Below are 22582 nucleotides of genomic sequence, written 5' to 3' on the forward strand. Positions count from 1 at the left end.
CAGAGTAAAGTGTTCCTCTGGGACAGTTGTTTATTGAATTGCTGTTCTGAAAAAGGTCAAAAGATAATGCATATGTTTATGTTGTCATCAAACAAGTGTACTGATAGTATTTTTTGGGCATTACATTCATGCAGACTAAATTTTGTGACTATATTTTGTGGCTGACTAATATTTCATATAGGGAACTTGCAAGATGGAATTGAACATTTTTCATTCTGTTAGTTATGCTATAATTTTTCTAAGCCACACATGCTTCATGATTATGTAGTGGAAGATAATTTTTTCCTTGAATACATTATATTATTTTGTAACAAAAATGAATACTTCCCCCGTAAACTGGAAATGTGGGGGAGGGGGGGAATCTCCCAGTTTTTAACACTTCATTCTCTTTTGCCACCTTCTTTCTGCATTTCTATTTTACCAAATATCAATGTTATTCTCATAATCTTAATTTTATACTAATTTTCTTTCAATGTTTCCTAATATTATTCACTAATAACATCTACTAAAACATTCTTTTGGATTGTGAAGGTAATATGCTATTAATTAATTTTTCTATTATGTGCATTGATTTATATCTTCTGGGCTTGTAAAGTAACTTGTCCTTAGTGTTTTTTTTATTTTGTGCCAAAGTTTCAATTCCTTGAATCTTATACCTCATCCATATTTGAAATTTTAAATTTTTAAGGGACATAATGTATTAATACTTTTATGAAACATCTTAAAGGTGTCAGTCCAACTATACGTGTCAGGGTTGAAGAACCCAGAACTCAGCGGGTCCCAGTTGGAGCTACTGTGACATTTAGGTGTACAGGTGTCAGTCAAGTTAGTGATGTAAGTTTATTTTTCCTCTTTAATTTTGCAAAATGAGATTTTATAGAAATGACACATTGTTATTCAAATATTATATCGTTTCAGTGTTAAGGAGACTGTTATGTATATATGTATGTATATAAAGATATATATATATATATATATATATATATATATATATATATATATATATATATATACACACATATACATAATAGTCTATATACATATATATATGTATATATATATATATATATATATATATATTTGATAGCAATATAAGGATTGAACAAGAAAGAAATTTTTTTTAAAGAACAATAAAATAAAAAAATCCCAAAATACCCTGGGGCCTCATCAGGAGGTACTCCCCAAGGGTGCCATTAGATGTTTCGTGAGTGCTGCTGGCGAAATTGCCTAAAAAAGCAGCACTATTCCCCGACATCTCACAAAACTAGCCATAGGGGTACTTAAAGTCCAGAATATCAGCATGACAAGAAATAAGAACATTGAACTTTTTACAAACGAAAAATACAAGTTTTATATAAAGAAAATAGAAAATATTTAAGCTACAAGAATTATACAAAGAAAATAGAACGATGTTTAAACGACAAGAGAGCAAAATTCATAAGAATGTAAAACAATCAAATTCAAGGAACAGAAAATTCAAGAAACTGAAAATTAACCTACCGCTAATCCTCGACAAGCTTGCTAATGAAATGTTTAGTAAGATGCTCCGGATATTGGTTTTCAGTAAGGGTTGTAGTTAAAATTCGACTCGCTGTTTTCAGATTTGTTTTATTATTGCATATTTGCTCTCAAATTTGTTGTCTACCAGTATCATAGAGCCACCTATGGCGCCTATTGAACTGAGTAGGGAAGTTCATTTTGGTTGACTTGTCCAGATTATAAATACAGTATATGATAGTGTTTCTATGTGTATATATATATAAACACACACACAGGGTACAATTCATCTTGGGCAGCTAAAAGCAAAACCTAGGCAACTAATTCTTGCAGGATATGAACCTTTCAAAAGTCATGCTGCACTGAATTTTCTTTAAAACAGAGAGAAATAATTTGTCTGGTGCCAACATTATTTTTTTGCCTCCTAAGATTTTTCAAAATTTTTCAGTCTCTGTGCTTGTGTGTGTGTTTAAACAGAAGAAAAACTATTGCTTCCCAAATTGAGAATATCTCCTAAAAGGCACACATATGCATTTGTGTGTGGGGGGTAAACATTTTTTGCTTAACTAAATATCTTTTAACGTCGTCGCATTTAAGGGGTGAGTTTTTAGAGTTCAAAACCCCTTCAAAAATTTTCAAAACTATTCCAAAAAATAGTTTTTTTTACTGAAAAAATTTATTGCTATTTTATTTTTTATTTATTTATTTATTTGCTTATTTCACTTGAAAAAAATTTAATCATGGTGAAGTTATGTAGTGTATACAAAAGAATTTTCCTCCTTCATTTAATGGATAAATCATCTTTTACATTTGCTCATGTCAATGTCCTTACAGCAATCCCCCCTCCCCGCATTTAAATACCTATTGTATTAAAAACCAAAAGAAGATGAAAATGAAATCAAGTTTTATTGATCATACAGATTTCGCTAGAAATGTGCTTGGTAAAATCCTCCCCAAAACAAAAGTCTGGTTCTGGCCCTGTCTTTTAAGTGTAACTTTACTGAATTATCTCAATTTTCAAAGGTAGCTTAAAGTACCTTGTTAAACAGTCTCTCTTTTTTACTTTTTGCAGCACCGAATATATTCGCGCATAAGTCGATCTCTCGTATAAGTCAAACCCCCCTACTTTAAGGAGGAAAATCTGGGAAAAAATCGAAAACCAGCATCTACTTTCTAAAAAAATCGAGAAAGTTTTACTGCTAATTTTGAGCATGAACGTTATAAAAAGAAGGAAAAGGAAATGTAATAAACATTTTTATGTTAAAAAACGTTTGATCGCGATCTTTCTAACAGGTTCAATTTTGCTGTTACGATATATCGTTACTTGTTGCTTGTATTTTGAATAAATATCAATAAAATTCTGTGCTGTAGCTATATTATATTATTATTTCTTTAATGAACATTAATTCCAGACTATCAGGAAAATTCGCGAATACGGCGATTCCCGCACTTTTCACTTAGTCTGCCATTTACTGATATTATTTAGTCATTATTTCAGTCAGACCATATAAACTTACAGCAGAATGTATAAGTATTTACTTCTATAGCATCTGCTTAAAAGAGTTGGGCGAAAATCGAGAATATGTTCACGCTTTCCAGTGTTTTTTTTTTTTTTTTTTTTGTTTCCAAGAATTGTTTGTGAAAATTTTTTGGAAGATCTAGCCCGCGTATAAGTCGACCCCCTAACTTTTAACCCTTGTTTTTTGTACTAAATTTCTCGACTTATATGCAAAAATATATGGCAGTAAATGTGTTTTGTAATCAATACCTTTTAAATACTTTTCTTCAACTGTTTATCAGGTAACTTACACCTTGGTGTGGACAAAAGAAGGAGCTGCTATGCCTTCACAAGCTACAGAGGCCAGTGGTGTGTTAGCAATACCCAATGTTAGGCCAGAAGATACTGGAACATATATATGTACTGGATCAGACCTCACTAGTGTTGCACAGGACAGAGCAACACTTTTAGTTGAGGGTAAGGTTTGACACTCTGTTTTGCATAAAATGATTGTAAAGTTTCCAAACAGCTTTCTGTGTGTTTAAATTGTGTGTATCAATTTTTGTATAAATTGGCTGCGGTACTTCTGAAAGTTTACTGATTTTAACTTATGAAACCACTTCATGAAGAAAAAGGTGTTTTGAAATACAAATACTTAAAAAATTCAGAAATTTCCATTGGTACACTCTGGTTATTGAAATAACTGAATCCGTCTTTCCATTTCTGTATATCCATCTTTGCTAGTTAAGAAATGATGTTCAATAACATGGTTCTATGATTAAAGGGAAAAACCAACGTAAATAAAGCAAATTCTGAAAAAAAAAATTATGCTTTATTATGTTGGTTTTTCACTTTAATCAAATTGTAGCACAAAGCTTATTTGATAATTTTTCATTTATTTACTTTTATTTCTAACCCTTTCGGGATGGCAGTCCGCAGAAGATAGCGCTCCCTCAGGACGGCAGCTGTTACACACCAACTGTGCGCACAGGCCGGGGCAATTTCTCCCGCTAAGCCTAATACGCAATTTCGGAAAGTAGGCATACGTAATAATGGATAAAATGTACACTTTAAGCAGAAATGAAACCATTTTTTAATATATGATGAAATATATCAAAATTTCAATCATAACAAAAAATTAGATGAAAATAATTGATATTTAACAATAAAAATGCAAAATATATTGTTTTTTACAATAACTAAAAGTACCAAAATTAAACAATATATTTTCTACAAAACAGGAAAAATATTTGTGCTTAATAATATGAAATACTTGAAGAATATTGTAACAATTAATATTTTAAAGACACATGAAAAATTTCAAAGCACAGATAAGTGCACATTGAGCATTTTGCACTCATACCTAGTGTTACGTCTTTTATTCTGCTTTGAGCAAATTACACATCTCCAAGTTCTTTGCCTTCTTTTTCAGCGTATGATTTTTGAAAGTAACTACTGTATGAAGAACTCCAACAAAAATAATTTATAGTTGTTTCAATGTGACCCAAAAGATCCATAGATGGATCATTCATAAATTAAGATATTTCCTCCTCGGAAAGATAACATGTTCACCATTGCTACTAAATGAACATAAAAGTAAAACCAGATGCGTTTTTCGTCTCTGAAGAACCTCCTAGCGCTGACGCAAAGACGCGTTGTTTGTCCAAACGGGCTGATTGAAGATAGATGTTTTGTCTGCATATGTTTAAATCAATTTGAAAATCATTAACCTCTTGAATTTTGGTTTCGTTTGAGATTTGTTTTTTTTTCCAATGCAAAATGAGCGTAAAATTTATTTCAGAAATATTGGATTAAACCCTAACAAATCCAAGTCGATTATCATTTGTACATAGATGTAAATAAAAATCCAATTAGTTGTTTCTTTAGGTAGGAATTTAAAGTAATTTTTTTAGTTTGTAACCTCAACCAATTTTACGAATTGCTCAAAAATTTTGCACCTTATTAATTTTGCAGGTACTGGACGTCCTACTCCTCCTAGAGTCACAATTGAACCTCATTTCCAAGAAGTGAAAGTTGGAGACCCTGTCGAATTCCGTTGCATAGCCGAAGGCTTTCCAGAGCCTCAAATTCGTTGGACAGGAGGACGCAATAACCAAATAAATCCTCAAGCTACCTTTATTGGTGGATTTTTCAGGCTGTCTTCTGCTAGAAAAAGTGATGAAGCTGAATACTTCTGCTCTGCTACCAATGCAGCTGGCTCTGAATCTGTTAGAACCATTTTGCTAGTTAGAGGAGGTTGAGTTTTCCTTTATATATTTAATACTTTTGAAATTGTGTGCCGTTTTTCAGTTTTATGACTTTGTAGCTGGTTGTGTATAAAATGTATCTTCATCTATTATGAACTTTTAATTAGTAGTACTAACGTTTGGTTTTAAATTTTAATCTTTTTTTTTGCACATTTGTGTACAGTGCAGTAATAAAAATTTCTATCAAGAAGTTTTTACAGCAAAATTTTTTCTCTCTTTCTTCTACTTCTTTTTTTTTTTTTTTTAATTTATTTTTATTTTTGATGGTTGGTCAATAAAAGATCAAAATTTCTTGGAACTTAGCTTTCAATGAATTTTTATAGACCTAAATCGAGAAAATTATAAAACTATTGTCTTAATGCTTAGGTAACAGCATGGAACTAAACTATGAGCTGTATATTATTTTCTTCTCATTTTATTTTGTGATATGAGTTGCTTTTAATTTAATACTAAAACTTGCAATAAAATTTAATACAGTCCTTGCAGAATAAGTTATCTTCAATTACCAAATTTTCGGTTTTGATTTCTTCAATTTAATTGTAGCCATTGTGATGGATTCAATTATGACTTATGATGACGTAAAAAACTTTTGTTAAAGTCCTTTTTCTTACTTAGATTTACATATTTTAAAAAATGTTTCATATTTGCTGCAATAAGCTGTCAGTCTGCTCTACATTTATTTTACTACTACTATAGTGTTCTTATATTCCTTACATTTTTCATTTATTTTTCAATCTGCAGCCTTCTACTACTACGGAATTATTCTTGAACTTTGTTTCACAAAGCTTTTTTTTAAACTATTTGACTTTTTTTCTTTCCCCAATGATGATTGATAAATAGAGATTTGAAAGTTATTAATTTGAAAAGGTCAATTTTTTTTTCATTTTAAAGAACAGAATATTTATTTAATGGAGTAAAAAAGTAAGCTTGTGTTATTTTCTGAATTTTTATGATGATCATTTGGTGTGCAAACTAGTCTATTAATCATAAGAAGATATTCATTTATTTAATTTAAAAATTATTCACATTTAAATCTTTTGTAATTTGTAGAAGACACAAATACTGTAGAAGAGCCACAGTTGACCATTACTCCATCCACATATGAAGCTCAAAGACTTGAAACCGTGAAATTTCAATGTCGAGTAACTGCCACTCCAACCCCTACAATAACTTGGTCCTTCTCCGGTGGCCAACTTCCTGAAGATAGCAGTCAAGTTGGAGGAGTCTTAACACTTCCACGAGTAACAGAAACTTATCAGGGTGTATATGTGTGTACAGCAAGTAATATTCACGGAACAGCTCAAGCTCAAGCTCGTTTACTGATCGCTTCACGTAAGTGATATAATCCTTCAATTGAATGCAATTATTTTCTGCCAGTCAACTAAATTTATTACTTAAAAAGAGGAGAGAGAGAGGCCTCTTACCGTATTATCCGCAGATTATTTGTTTAAGAAGTGTAAATTTAAAGAGGTGCGGATTATATGCTACTGTGGATTATCTGAGCTGTTTTGTTTTTTTCTCAACACCAATGCGTTAAACCTTAATTTTTGTAGGATTCACCAATGGAGACAGTTTTCCTAGCTAGGTTGTTTGTTTTACATAGCTTGAATTTTCCTCTGATTTGGTTCAGGCTGTGTAAAATAAACAACCATACAGTCATAGTAGAAGTAATCCCCATTTGCACTTGACCGTTTGCTCCTTTGTCTTAACTCTCTCGTTTATCGTACTGTAACTACGATTTCAAGAAGAAATCATTATTTTTTAGATTAATTTTAATTTTACCTTAAATATTATTACTTCTTTACGATTTTAATTTTGTTGCTAAAATTGTATACAAATTGTGCTAAAATTGTTGCTATTAAATTGAAACAACTTCGTTTTTTGGCAACCCATTATCCGCAGATTTTTTTTTCTTCAGGCCGATTTTAGAGCCTGGGGATTCTACACAGCAAAACACAGTGATCAAACTTTTAAAAGTGATTCACAATTTAGCAAAATAACGTAATGATGCGTTATTTAAGGCACAATTTCAATTTATGCTGAATTAGCCGATTGTCATGATTTTTATGCTTTCCAATTTAGGTCGTAGTCCTCCCACTGCTCGTGTAGAGCCTGAAAGACAAACCATTACTCAAGGTACATCAGGAGAGCTCAGATGCATTGTCAGTGGCATACCCAAGCCTACTGTTACATGGAGCAAAGTGGGAGCAGATCTCTCAAATCGTCACCAAGTAAGAATCCCAAGTTCAATAGTATTGTGTTAGGTGTGAAATGATGTGTACCTCTACCATAATGTCCTTTAATAAAAATATAATATAAGCCACTGAACATTTCCAATGTATGCATGTTTTTGAAATTCTCAAGAATTACTTGACAAATTGTGCTTTTAGTTCACATTTAAAGGGTGATTTTGTGATGAAATTTGGCATTTAATGAACAAACCCATTCCATGAGAGTAATTTCAAAATTTGACATTGCATCTGTTGAAAAAAATGTCATTCAGTATGCTTCTATGTTTTATGCAATTTATCACTATACCTAAACAGTTACCTATAGTTTGATGCATAATTTGTTAAGGGGTTTAAGAATGATTATGTGGATTTTTTTCTTTTTAAAAACTATTTAGGGTTATTTTGGAATTTAGAATCATTTTTCATCTTGAGAATGTCAAATTTTAATCATGTTTTTTCCCCCTCGCCTCACTAAGAACAAAGATCTTCAAGATTTCTTTATTTCAAAACTTGGTAAATAATCAATATTTATTTATAGTTTCAAGTGAGATTTTTCTGTTGCATTTTTATATGTAGGTATTGACTGTTATTTGAAAACTTGCATATTGTATTTATAGGTACGAGAAGATAATCTCTATATCTCTGATGTCACAGTTGAAGACAGAGGCCTGTATGTATGCCGTGCAGAAAACAGAGATGGTTCTGCTCAAGCGTCAGCCATTGTTGAAGTTGAAAGTAAAATTTTTTTGCCTATTAATGACTGTAAATAGTACTCCATTTTCCATCCTAAGATAAGTTTTTACGAAGTATTTGCTTTCTCTTAAATATACCTACTGACTATGCACACTAGCGCGACTCCATGGGCTTCGCTCGGGCCTCCCAATAATTTGTGTTTGTGAGTGTCATTTTTAAGAGGGAATGGCGAGTGCTTTTAAAGACATTTCCGAAGATGTTTTCGTCCGCCTAGACTTATTATTTCAGGATTTAAGAGGGTGTCAAACATGAGGGGGGTTTTGGTGGAATTCAAAAGTTGGTTTTAAATTTACAGCCCCTACCTATGACCACTGCCTAACTTTAGGGCAGTAGCCTAGGGGTGGCATTAGGCAGCAACACCCTGCCTTTTGTGACTGTTGCTCTACCTATAAATATACACTTTAAAAAAGGTTAAACTCTGGGGGAAAGTCATCAGTGTCCCTTCCTATAGCATCAACAAAGATACTTTGAAATTAAGTTTTAAAAATTTCAATTTCTAAAAGTTTTACCAGGAGAGTGCCAAACTCTCATCTCTTCCCTTAAGGTCATCATAGGCAGCCCTACATCACGTTCTTAGGACTTCCAATTTCAAATAATTTCCTTTATAGAATTCCGAGCCCCATCCTTTCCTTTAACATTTTATAAGCTATAGTATAATTTTAATTTTGAAAAATTTTCAGGGGAATGCTTTCGAACCTCACCTTTTTCTAAAATTGCTAAAAGATGGCATAAAGTTGCATTTTCAGAATTTTAATTTCTAAAAATTTTGTGGAAATGCTCCAAATCCCATTCTTTTGCCTAACATCATCAAAGATGGCCAACTGAATTTTTTAGACTAAGAAATAGAATTTTCTGGGAGAACATCCTAACCCCCTTTTACCTAACGTCTTTAAAGATCATCTAAAATTGCAATTTTGGAAATTCAGTTTAAAAAAATTTCTGTGGAAATGTCTCTGTACCGCATTGTTCTCAAAGTTAGCCTCAAAATGCTTTTTTTAACATCAAAGTTTGGAGGCATTTCCATGCGAAATCCCCCAAACCTCTCCCTCTCCCTAACATCGCCAAAGATAGTCTGGAATTGTACTTTGGAACTACTATTTTAAAAATTCCAAAGTATAGTTCCGAATCTCATTCCTTCCCTTCATATCATCACAGATGGAATACATTTGCGTTTTCAATAACATCATATTAAAAAATTTTCCAGGGGAGAGCGCCTTTTCCTTAATATCATCGAACATGGTATTAAACTGCATTTTTGAAACTACAATTTCAAAGAAGAAAAGAAAATATGTAAACTGGCATTTTCAAGGAACAAAAATCAGATCGTTTTTTTTTTTGGGGGGGGGGGAAGCCCTTTAGAATTACATACCCCCTTAGATACCCGAAAACGTTTAGCCCCCTACCCCCAATAATTTTTGCAAGTCAGTGCCCCTGACTGTGCATATTTATGTACTGGATAATGAATATTATTGAGATTATATTACCTCTTTATTTTTTTTTTCAATTCCTGAACATGTGTTTTTAAAACTTATTTCAGCTTTAATATCATTATTTAACTCTTTGGGCTTCAAAAGTTCAGAAAACAAAATAAACCCATGTTGCACATTAGATTTGTTAAGTTTTCAATTTAACAAAATTGGTTTATCAGATGATGACTTGCTTACGTTAAAACTTCCTTTACAATTACATTTATAAGATTGGCTGATACTTCTATTAAGTAGTAAAGCCATTGTAGTATTGATGGCTTTACCTTAAAAACTGTTTTACATAAATGAGACTTAATATAAATTTTTTCATTGCACATGGAGCTATTTTAATTTTTCAATCTACTTTTTTACAAAGTAGATCTAAAAATGCCCCATGTACTGTCCAACCACGGACTGTATGGAATTTTCAAATGTCCAGAGAAAACAAATCTATCTGACTGTGTGAGAATAGTGAAAATTTGATGCCCGTATTCCGCTCATTTGAATGAGACTCTGCTTCTCCAAAAGCTAACATCACTAAAAAATAATAGATTTGTCCATTTCCAGCTATAAAACGGATGTTTGTCTTTTCACACAATCTGTGGTCAGACAGTATTAGTGTGCATAAAATAAATAGGACATTTTTAATCCACCGAGAGCGCAAGACGACGAGAATCACACTTAAAATAGAAATCTCACTAAATAATATTTATCACAAAAAAAATATTTTGATGCAGGGCTTCCTCACGATTTTGTCACGTCTGCTAAATTGAATAAAAAGATTTTGTTAAAAATCTTTCAATTTTTGAAAATCTCATTTTCATTGTACCTTGTACTTGAGTAAAAACTAATTTAAATTGTATTGTTAGGGAGAGAAGTGCCAGCCATTGACTTATATCCTGAAGCAACACAGATAGTTTTGCGAGGGGGAAGTGCTCTTTTCCAGTGTAGAGTAACTTCTGGAAGTCCGACTCCTACTGTGGAATGGACGAGAGCTGATGGCAGTCCTTTCACCAGCAGCACAGAAATAGTTAATGGTGGTGTTATCAGGTAAATTATGTTATTTATAAGTGGTGTTTGTGCTTAGAACCTAATGTTCCTGCTAATAAACTATTTTTGATGCATTAGGTTTAATCGAGTTACTGGTGATGAAGAAGGAACTTATATTTGTACAGCAGAAAATTCTGGTGGAAGAGTTACAGCCCAAGCTGTTTTACAAATCACAGGTATTTTTTATTTGACGGTAAAAATTTTCTAAATTAAATATTGTTTTTGTAATTTAGTAATAACAGTCATAATAATCTATATAATCAAAAGATTTACGAACGTTAAGCAAGTAGAAGCTTTTAAAATTTCTCTTTCTTTAAGATATCTTAAGATCATTGGAAATACAGTATAACCACAACTATCCAAATCACTGATGGTACAAATTGCTTTCAAAATTTCATTAAATAAAAATTAAGATAGAAACGAACTGCAAACCGCTAAGTAATGATTCTGTTTATGCGCTATTCTCTACACAAAGCTAGTCAAATAGTTTCTTTAATTGAAGTATTGAGCAAGCAATTACTTTCATCTAAAGTATGGTACATACATATTGTAGTAATGGGCAACTCTTGTACATAATCTTAAAATGTAAAACTGTTACCTTTCCATTTGATTTATTAAAAGTCTTTTTACTTTAAAAAATTTTTTTCTCCCATTTGCAAACATATAGTAATTTATTAAAATATACCCTTTTTTGTTCAAATTCAGATTATCCAAATTTTTGATTAACCGAATGGGTCTCAATTAATTCTGTTAATTGGAGTTCTGCTGTATTTATCTTTCATTCATTTTCCAAAAGTAATACTACTGTGATTCCTTTGTTCATGCTCTGAAAATTTTTGTAGGTGCACCTACAGTGAGAATAGTTCAGGCTAATCCATACAGAGTAAGACCAGGTGAAACTGTACGGTTTGAGTGCATATCTCATGGTGATCCTAAACCCAATGTTGTATGGAGAAAACTTCGACATCCTCTGGTATCCTATGCAGGACGATCGGAGCGTGAAGATGGTAAAGCTCTTTTAGAGATCAGGAGAGTATCACAGAGTGATGCAGGTGTCTATATATGCTCAGCCCAAAGTACAGCTGGTGTGACAGAAGAAAGAATTCAACTGATTGGTTTGTTTCTAATTATTTTATATTTAGTTAAAATTTTTTGTTCTCATCAGTTATTCAAATTATATATTTTTATACACCTTACAGTCTAACTTTTTTGTTCATGTTTTCTTATTTGAAATGTAAATAACGAGTGATAGATGCCTATTCAAGGTTGTCACGCCACAGGGAGACCTGAAAATACAGGAAATTCACAGATCAGCCAAAAAAACAGGAAAATCCAGAGAATTTAGAAAATTTTCTTAAAAACCCGGAAAGTACAAGGAATTTTCCTCTTTTTTTTTTGTTTGACTTTGCAGTTCCTTATTTGACCCTCAAAATCCCCTCACAGTGCCCCTGAAAGTTTTTTCTTTCATAGATGTCGTTTTCAGTTTCTTTATACCTGCATGTCTTAAGCTGTACTAATGAGGGAAAAACTTGATTAGATGAGAATCAACATAAAAAGAAGAATTGTGTTGTAAACTTTTTAATAAATTTTTTACATATTTTCTTCGTCGGTACAGGACTTGATCGTTTGTCAGTGTAGTATTAAGCGATTCACTCAACATTTTTTGCGCGTTTATTCATAATTTTTGTAGCATAATACAAACATTAAGCATTCCATTGTCCGGTAAATTAAGTTCAAAATTTCAAATAATGTTTTCCTTTCTCTTCTTTTTTTATTCAGTGGAAGAAACAGACTCTGTTGTTCCTGAAGTAATGGTAGAAGACCGAGTGACCACTGCTTCCATTAACTCTAGTGTGGAACTGAGATGCTTTGTGAGAGGTACTCAAACAATTGTTTTATAACTGTAAACTTCCTTGAATTGTTTTATTTTTCTGAACAATTTGTTTAAATGATACATTATTTGATTCTTTGTATGTATGAAGTGTATAAAAACTTTCTAGGTTTTTTTTTTTTTTTTGAAAATTGAAGACAACATATAATGCCATCTTATTATGAATGATGTCTTTCATATTTAATTCAGGCACTGATAGAGATGTGTACTTGAAATGGACAAGAACTGATGGAGGTCAAATACCAGCAAACCACCGGCTGCAGGATGGTGTCTTGTATATACCAAACGTGCAACCTGAAGATGCTGGAGAATATTCTTGCCTTGGCATTGTTGAAGGAGATATTATACTGTTTACTGCAAGAGCTAGACTAGCTGTTGTTGGTATGTTAAATGTTTTACAAACTTCTGAAAAAAACAACTAGGGAGCATTTCATTATTTAAGGTCTTGTTTTGAATTCACGGAAATACTGATGACAAGGCTCCATTGTGACTTTGAAATAGCTATATCATCACCTCAGAGCAACAGTAAGACATCTAATCCAAGGAATAAAAGTCGGATATCCTACAGTTGCTTTAAGGCTATAATATGCTTTTTTTTCATAATTTCTGCTTTATTTACATTATATTTTCATTTCAACCATTGAAATATATTGTTTATAGTTTTTAATGTATTTTCTAATGCACTAAGCATTTGAGTTTTAAATATTAATTTTTAGTGTTACTTTCAAAATTGATCACCAGTGATTATAATATTTAAATTTGATTGATATTTAAAACAAAAAAAATTAAAATTATTATGTTTGATGATTTTGCTGCAATAGGAGTCTGGGCAAGAGGTAAGATATCAGACAATATATTCATTATTTGAGCTTGTCAGTAACATAAAGAATACTTTGTAATTAGTTTTTCTCTTGCACATTAATAGCTCCACCAAGAATACAACTGAATCCTCCACGTCAGACTGCGCGTCCTGGAGACATAGTTCGTGTCCAATGTACTGCTACCGGTGATCAACCCATTTCAATCGACTGGAGTCGCATTGGTGGATATTTAGCTCAAAATATGGTGCAAGCTGGGGGCGTTTTGACATTCCAAGGGATAACATCTAATGATGCTGGAAGATATTTGTGCACTGCTGTTAATGCTGCTGGTAAAGCTGAAGGTGTGGCAGAAGTTGTAGTCAATGGTGAGTTTCTGAAATTGTTTCTTTGTAAGCTTACGACTATCTTTAATGAATTTTCTTCCATTACAAAATGTTATAAGCAGTAAATACTATTCTGTTTTAAAATTAGTCTTATTATCTTATATAACTAAAAACTGAGCGTATCTATGTATGTTCAAGCTTCTTCTCCCGAACGACAGTGAACTGACCATCGAACAAGGTATCGATGGATTCGTAATCTTCCCGTCTTCATGTTTGGCTATTTAACGTAATCCTCTGATAATAATTAGCGGAGATATCAATTTAAAACTATCCATTGGGACACTTAAATTTCGACATAAAATCCCTATTTTTCGAAGGTTTTCCTCCATTTAAATTATTTTTCAGTGCTTCATCTCAACTTTCTGCAACAATGCTTTTATTAAAATTTATAGCGTGAAGAAAATCATTCAGACAAAAGATATGTTGCCATTTTCTTGCTCGAATATGAAGAAGTAAAATTCTTGATTTTGTTTTAAAGGCTTTTCCTGTAATCGGGGGATTTAAAATGTTTACTTTTTGGTTGTTTTTCCGCAAACTGCCGTAAAACTTTTCTTGATTTTTTTTTTTAATTTTCTTTTTGTTCAAGCCTGAGGGTTTTAACAGGCGTCACTTGACATAACTTTTATTTTCGAGGTAGACCGTGCAAAGTCGGGCGATGCAGCATTGATTAAATGTTGAGTTACTTGATTACCTTGCATGATACAGTCTGATATCATATGGTAGATACCAGTATTTTTGTATCAGCTTTAACTGCATCATTCCTTGAATTTCTGAACCTGTATACAGTAAAACCTGTCTACAACTATACTGTTGGACCAAAAAAAAAATGTTGTAGGCAGGTTATTGTTACATACAGTTTGATTTTTCATGCTGACATTTTGCTGGTACCAAAGAAAATATCATTATAGACAGGTTTATTGTTATAGACAGTATCATTAAACACAGGTTTCATTGTGTTTTAGAGTATCAGCATTAAAGGAATTTCAATCAATGTTACAAATTACTTTTCCTGTTTTTTCCGTCTTAACAAAATATAATGACAAAATTAAAGAGGAAATTTGAATTTTAGATTTTGGTTGAAAATTTTTAACTTTTTTTCTCTTATAGCATTTTTTCCCCCAACATATTAAAATAATGCCAAATTTCCTGTCTAATAATATATTTTTTCACATAACTTTTGATTTAAAACTCAAGACATCATATATTCCATTCTTTATGATTTTAGCAAGATATTTCACTAGAATTGGTTTTATTCAGGTAATAAAGGAATGAAGTTTTTGCTGTGAAATGCTTTTAACTGTAGTAGTATTAATGGTTTTAGTTATACACTTAAACATGAGATGGATAATTAAGCTGCAAACAATGTTATTAGTTTAGTTACTTTCCCATATGTTATTTTCCTGATATTTATGTTATAACCTAATGTTATATTTTCCCCATTCTCTCTCTCTCTCTTTTTGTTTTTATGTATATATGAATTTGATTCTTTGACATTTTCACAGAAGAAACACCTCTTGATTATGTGCGTAAAGAGGAAACTGCTTTTGTTGGAGCAAATATTCAGCTGAAATGTGCTATATCTGGTTCACCTACGCCACAGTTGGAGTGGAGCAAAGATGGAGGTCCATTACCTGATAATGCAAATGTCATCAACAATGAATTATGGTAATTGATTTAATGACATAAAATATTCATTTCAGTTCGTTTCCATGTGAGAGACGGAATTGTCCCCACTAACACTGTATCCTTTGATGTCTTTTGTACACTATTTTATATTTTAAGTTTATTGTTGGTAAATGAAATTTTATATTAAATAAATTCCCCCCCCCCTTGCTAAATTATATATATAAAAAAGGCCTAAGACTGGTTCCCTAAGTGGATGCTTCTAGAGAAGCAAAGTGTCCTTGGTATCACAATACATGTATATTTACTAATAGACTTGAGTGCTGTGAGAAAATTCCGATTCTTCAAAGGTTGCAGCAAATTGGAAAAGTTTGGGAATAAGGGTATGCAGCAGTTCTTATTGTACAGAAATAAAAGCATAATAATAGTGAATCAAATCATCATTCTTAATGTGTCAACTTCTGAGCAGTTACCATTCTGCTGTGAGCAGATAAATGGCAGTAACTGTAAATTTATCGTTTTCCTTTTTTTTTATTTTGCGTTTTCTTCACTATACATATGCGTGTTGTTTATTGATGTTAAGTTCTGTTGTGCAAAAGTGCCAAACATTTTTACTTTTGCGTATATTATCATTGTTTGTAGAAAAAATTACGCGTAAATACAGCCCAGTTTTTACGGAAGCACAATTTTTACCTCAATAACCTTTTTGCGATTTATCTGCGATTTTTTTTATCCACGGGACTTCTGCCACCCAATTCTGCAGATAATCAGAAGTTTTCTGCAATGTCTGTTCTCCGTAAAATCGCCCAAGGACATATGAGGCAGAGAAAAGTAAAATGGATATAAGTTAACTTTTAATGTTTCAAGTAAAACTGTTGTCCGCCGGAAAAGGGTAGTAACTGCAAATTTTTCATATTTTTGCATTTTTGTCATATGTTGTGCGTTAGCTTTTTTGTACAAACTTGCGTATTTGGTTTCCACCAGAAAAAAAGCATGAAAAAAAATTCTAATTCCAACATTTCCCTGTTAGTATGGAATCCGAAATGTATTTCTTCAAATGTCTTAAAATCTCATTTCTGCTGTTAACCTGCCCTCAACAGTAATGTGTTGGATAGGATGAGATATTATCCTGGTACCCGAGTAAGGTTTAAAAGTCGACAAATCTTTATTGCTTTGTGTTTACTTAGTAGCTATTCATAAAATATATCAAATTATGTACTGTATCATTTCCCTGATCTTTGAAGGTTGAAAACTAATTTTATACACATGAAGCTTTAAGCTTTTTATTTTCTATTTTAAAATTCAATCAATTAAATTTCTTCCAATGCTGTGTTGTTCTTTATAATACTTAGGTATCTGTTTTGGTTTTATATCAATGTATAACTATTTGAAGTTTTGCAGTAGTAAATTAAAACTCAAGCAATATTTAGGAATTCATAATTCTTAAGCATGCATGTTAAAATTATTTATTACATTAGGTTACGCAATGTCCGATTGGAAAATGCTGGACGCTACATATGTACTTCATCAAATACTCTGGGACGAACAAGAGATTATGTAATCCTAAATGTTAGAGGTAATTTTTTTTTAATACTTAGTCACACTTTTGAGATTTGTTTAATGATCTTTTTATTAAGTTTATTTATTACAAAATTTTACTTGAAGTAAAGAGTTTTCATAATTTTTCAAATAAATGTAATTGCCTGCAAAGTTTAATTTATTGAACCATCATTTATCAAACAATACTGACTAATTAATAAACATATTTTACATATATATTTTCAAAAGATTTCATTCATATTTAAATTTTCAGTTTTCTATAGTGGCTCAGACCCAGAAGGTAGGATTTTCTAAATAATATAGCTTCTTAGATAGGCTTACTTCCGGCATTTTTCTTTGCTTTGACCAGCATAATGTGTATGTTGCAAGTAGAGCCTTCAGAGCTGAATTTTGTTTATCGCTTGCTGACTATTCAATGGGACTTTCTGTACAGCGTGTATTGAATCAATTAAGTTGTTATTAAATGTGTATTATTATTTGCTGGGTTTTGTATAATCACATTGATTTATTAAGCTCATCCCATATATATATTTTTTAATCTTAAGCTTTTGTTATTTAGTTAAAAGCTTCTGCAATTGATATTGATAAATGCGGTGCCGTTTTTATTTTATTGCATTATTGAAACTGTTTTCTTGTTTTAAAATATTTTAACCTATATACAATATTATAAAAGTTTTAGAAGGCAGTATGGGGAATACAAATCTCCTTAACTATTAAGTAGGAAAAGATAAATTAATGGATCTTTGAAAAAAGGTCTAAGAAATTGTTCAGTAAGTTGAGTTGTTTGAATGTTTAACAAGTTGTGATTATAAATTTGATTTCAAAACAAGTAAAAGAAAAGAGTATAAAATAGATAAAGAAAACATTTCTTTCTATTTTACTAAAGCTGTTAAAAAATTGTTAGCAATTTTATCCTTTTTTTAAGTTTATTTTTTTGTACACTACGCAATGATGCAATGACATAACATATTTTTCATGAAAAATGAATGAGTAAAATACTATTTTAGAGTAGTTCATAAGTTCTCATTTTAGAAATTTATTAGTATGTTTGTTGGATTTTATGCAAATTTGATGATGTATCCAGAACTATTAAATATTTGCATTAGCTATATTCAACCTGTAGCCAATTGACAACATGCGCCCCACATTTGGAAATGACTTGAACCCAGCCGTTAAAGGCAATGGAAACAGCTGTATTATTATCTTATTTTTGTTCAGCTAATTTCCAAGTATTCACTTTTTCCTCTTTGCTAGTAATTAGTTGGATGGTCTCTGAAAAGGATCATTTGTTAGGTGAATTTCACATGAAATCGGGGAAGATTAATTTGCTTATAGATAAACGCAAATTTTATTGATAGTTGTGTCCATATTAAATTTGTATCACATATATTTGACTCAAGAAAATGAAAGAGTTATTTATTTACAGCATATTGCTTCACATCAGAAACTTAGGTAATAGTAGTTATGAAAAATATTTTTAGAAAACAAATTTTTTTAACATTCATTTTCCACAAAATATTCAGCCTGTTATTTATTTCTTTTAAAAATTCGTTCCTGAATTTGATTTTAAGATCTTTATCAGAGCTGCTTTTTTTATTTTGTACAAAACAGACCCCTAATCTTACTGCATGTTTCCATTTGCATCTTTTACAGCTGTGCCAACCCTGGAAGTTAAAATTGAAGCCAATAAAGAAATCGTAAGAATGGGTGACACTTTGGATCTTCGCTGTAAGGTGACTGGTGATCAGAATGCACGCATATCTTGGCATAAAGTAGCCCAAGATGGACCATTGCCTGACAATGTAAGAATTCGTGAACCACTTCTAGTCATAAATGGTGTGATGCCAGAAAATGGTGGTGTTTACAGATGCAAGGTGGAAAGCTATGCAGGAACTTTCAGTGATGATTATGTGCTTGCAATGCAAGGTAAACTTTTTGCTCTTATTAACATGCCATGTGGATAACCTAATAGTCTATTGCTTTAGACTCTAGCCTTGAAGCATAAAATAATTACTTTTTAATAAGAGGGTAGATGTTTTTGAAATTTCGGATTTACTCCTCTCATCAGGCAGGTCACTGTGACATTCAAAACATTTTCTTACTTGGCAAATTTTTTCTGATGATTCTGCAGATTTGTTGACAATATTGTTCAATTGCCTTTTTTTAAGCTTTTTTTTCCTTTTAATGATGTTTAATGTCTTTTCTCATTAGACTTACATATGTGTCCCTGTCCATTTTATCATTCAGTAAAATTGAAAAAGTTCCCCCTCCCAAAGATTTAAGTTTAGGTTGCTCTGTTAAGTGGAGTCTATCTTTTTAAGGCTTTGTCTCCAGTAGTAGCACTAAGTTGGATCGCTTTTAGGGCTTGCATTTTTTTTATCTAAGTTCTTGGGTTTTCAATAGACGTAGGTTTGAAATTCGTAACATTTGGGTTCATTCATGAAAACTATACATTTATTAAAATTTTTAAGTATAAAACATAATATTTTCTTTAAAATATAGTTTTTGGTTATGCAATCTAGGATGCACTTGCTTAAAAATTTTTTAAAGGTTGCGTAGGTACAAAAAAAAAAAAAAAAACTTTCCTGAATATCTTGTACTATCTGTGAAATTGTATCAAGTCAAGACATTAACTTTTTTTGCAGTATTTCTATTTGCAATTTTTAAAGAAATTTCCATAGGAAATTTCTTTAAAAGCGGTGCTGACAATTTCTATTGGTAAAAAAAAAGTTATTGAAAAAACAAACTAGCCGGTCAGCAGAGGTAGCTATTACTGAAAGGGAAAGTTTGATAAATAAAGGAGCCAGCTAGTTACCAATGGCAGTTATTTTCTTATGAGTATGTCTTTATACATAAATTTGTGACCAGTTTTTTTTTTCTTTTTAAATGTAAGGACTTTCAGTGAAAATTAGAAAAAAAGAAGGTCGGAGTCTGCATGTTTTCCAATGATTGCGAATCCTTTACCCCAAAATCAGTCCGATTCTGACTCCACAGCCCTGGTTAAAATCAGGGTCAGATTTTAAATAAGTTTCTAGTTAACTGTTTTGCAATGAATTAAACTTATTAATTTATTTATTCGGAAAGAATTTTGAATTCTTTAAATGTTTTAGTAAGTTTTCAAACATATAATTCAGAATGCTTGGAAGAGCATTGTTTCAAGAAAATAAAAATAAAATACATGTTTCTAAGTAACATGACTCTTAACTGTGAAAGTAACCTTAAATTATGCTTTTCCAGTGACTCCCATGTTTTATACACTTTACAACAAATCAATAAACTTTTATTTAATGTATGTGTTTTTGTTAAGATTGATATACTGATACATTTGTAATAAATTATCTTTCTTTACACTCTTTTTCACGTGTTAAAAATATCCACTCATAGTTTTTCTCTTTATTGTATACTATATTTGTTTTTTCCCTTTCTATCATGCTTTTTCTCATTCTGGAAATATTTAAGTAAGTTTAATTGTAAATCAATTTCTCTGTTTTCTTTTAAAACAGCCTCATTATTAAATACTGATATCTTTTTTAGTTCCACCCACAATATCACCTGATTTAGTCGAGACTCGAACAGCACCATTTGGCTCAACTGTTGTGATGGACTGCAAAACCAATTTGGACCCACCAGTTGCTTACACATGGAACAAACAGGGAGGCGTGTTGCCCTTAGATGCCACTGTGGCTAATGGACAGCTGACCATACCAGATGTAAAAGGAGAGGATGCAGGAACATACTTTTGCACGGCTCGTAGCCATGTTGCCACTATAGATGTACCAACAATTCTGATAGTTACAGGTATATTATTAGTATAACTATGTCAATTTGTCTTATTTTTTGCTTTCTATATTTCAACAAAGTACAAAAAAAGGAAGAAAAAGACAACTTTGAATTATGTAATATTAGGACCTGTGTGTAAATGATGTCACTTTTTTTCCAACCTTTTTAATCCCTATTCCCTTTGTCATAAAAGCCACGTTTGCATGAACCTTTTCTACCCCAGAAAAAAACCTGCTTTTAACCACATCCCGGTTATTTCCCCGAGTAAATGTGGATCTTTCTCCTTCCTGCTATCGACTAGAGTAAATGCGGGGGGTTTACACAGAAGGCACTTCGGGAAACGAAGTTGCTTACTAGCTAAGTATAGCCACTAAGGATCCTCAGTAAAACTGCTTTCTTGGAAACAGAGTACAAGCTCTTTTTGCATGTGAACAGTGTATTTTCTAACTTTTTTTCTTTTTTTTTTGAGTTAGAGCGGGGAAATGCGTGGTACAAAAGTTATATGTAAACACGCAAAAGTTATTTTTCGCCTTACCTCCTCCTCTTTGGTTGTCACATATTAGATTATTTTTCATTTAGTCTATTTTTGTAAAAAAAAAAAGCATATGATGATATCATACTTTTTGTTACACCTTCCCGTCCCCTTGTCACAATTTCATGAACCCCTCTCAAAGTGTGACATCATTTGTGGATGACCCCTTGATTCTTCAAAACTTTTTGATGAATCCAAGTACAAATGTACAATATTGGAAATTTCTACTTCATTTCAATAAGGTTTCCCCGCATAAATTGTTCTCTCTCTGCATAATACCTCATTTTCATCAGCATAGTTTTTACAAGTTTTATTAACAAATTCATTACGAAATCCCTTAGTTAAGTTCTTCAAAGCTTGCATTGCCAAAATTTGGGGTCCATGATTGATTTTTTGCTAATATTAAAGTGATTTTATTGATTTTGGTTAAGTCATGTGCAGGAACTTTATTTTATTTTTATTTTATGTGTCTAAAGTAATCTTTAAACAAATCATAAAGATGTATTTCTTTTTTAAATCTTTACGACCGATATGCCTTAAATTTTTGAACAATATTTCTTCTTTTAATACCAAAACCAACCACTTAGTAAGGTAAACTTGCTACTTATTGTTTGTTAAAAAATCTGTTTTCCTACTTTGAAATGTATTTTTGATTTCACTATAAATTTTTTAAAAAACGCAAATACTTATGCAATACTTTCTTTAAATGTAATGGATATTGTATCCAGTGATTTTTTTTTTTTTTTTAATATCAAATGTATAAACAGCATAAAACTCTCCATAAAAAATATGCCATAGTACTCCATAGAGTCGACCAGTAGTCTCTCTCTATTCTGAACACTCATGGGACCGAACAAAAGTCTTCAGATTATGGGGTTGTTCATTATTGAAAGAGACAGAATTAATGCATATGTGCTCACTGGCACCATCAAAATGTGTTCAGAATATTGGGTCGTTCACATTAGAAAGTGTCCAGATAGAGAGTGTCCACTGTACTTGTTTATTTTTATTGTTCTTTCTTGATCTAAGTAAATTTTAGAAACAATAGTTTTTGTGTATTATTGATACCAAGTGATTTCTTTTTTAGGTGTTGTTCCTTATTTTACACAGACACCTCTGTCGTACATGAAAATGCCAGCATTGCCAGATTCATATTTAGTGTTTGAAATTGAAATTGCCTTCAAACCTGAAAGCATGAATGGTAATTTTTCCATCGTTAAATATTTTTAA

General features: G+C 31.6%; 1 protein-coding gene across 1 annotated transcript in view; it reads left to right on the plus strand.

Moving 5' to 3' along the window:
- The window catches only part of LOC129230548 (basement membrane-specific heparan sulfate proteoglycan core protein-like), a 410163-nt gene that overhangs the window by 347621 nt on the left and 39960 nt on the right, over positions 1 to 22582 (plus strand). The window contains exons 66-82 of the mRNA XM_054864952.1: positions 728 to 834; positions 3298 to 3472; positions 4970 to 5251; positions 6313 to 6594; positions 7345 to 7493; positions 8111 to 8228; positions 10582 to 10762; positions 10841 to 10938; positions 11605 to 11877; positions 12542 to 12640; positions 12843 to 13034; positions 13579 to 13839; positions 15360 to 15522; positions 16959 to 17056; positions 18694 to 18966; positions 20575 to 20838; positions 22440 to 22553. Coding sequence (XP_054720927.1) covers positions 728 to 834; positions 3298 to 3472; positions 4970 to 5251; positions 6313 to 6594; positions 7345 to 7493; positions 8111 to 8228; positions 10582 to 10762; positions 10841 to 10938; positions 11605 to 11877; positions 12542 to 12640; positions 12843 to 13034; positions 13579 to 13839; positions 15360 to 15522; positions 16959 to 17056; positions 18694 to 18966; positions 20575 to 20838; positions 22440 to 22553 — 3129 coding nt within the window. The remainder of the gene's footprint in view (positions 1 to 727; positions 835 to 3297; positions 3473 to 4969; positions 5252 to 6312; positions 6595 to 7344; positions 7494 to 8110; positions 8229 to 10581; positions 10763 to 10840; positions 10939 to 11604; positions 11878 to 12541; positions 12641 to 12842; positions 13035 to 13578; positions 13840 to 15359; positions 15523 to 16958; positions 17057 to 18693; positions 18967 to 20574; positions 20839 to 22439; positions 22554 to 22582) is intronic.

This window comes from Uloborus diversus, chromosome 9 (assembly GCF_026930045.1).
Source record: "Uloborus diversus isolate 005 chromosome 9, Udiv.v.3.1, whole genome shotgun sequence".
NCBI lineage: Eukaryota > Metazoa > Arthropoda > Arachnida > Araneae > Uloboridae > Uloborus > Uloborus diversus.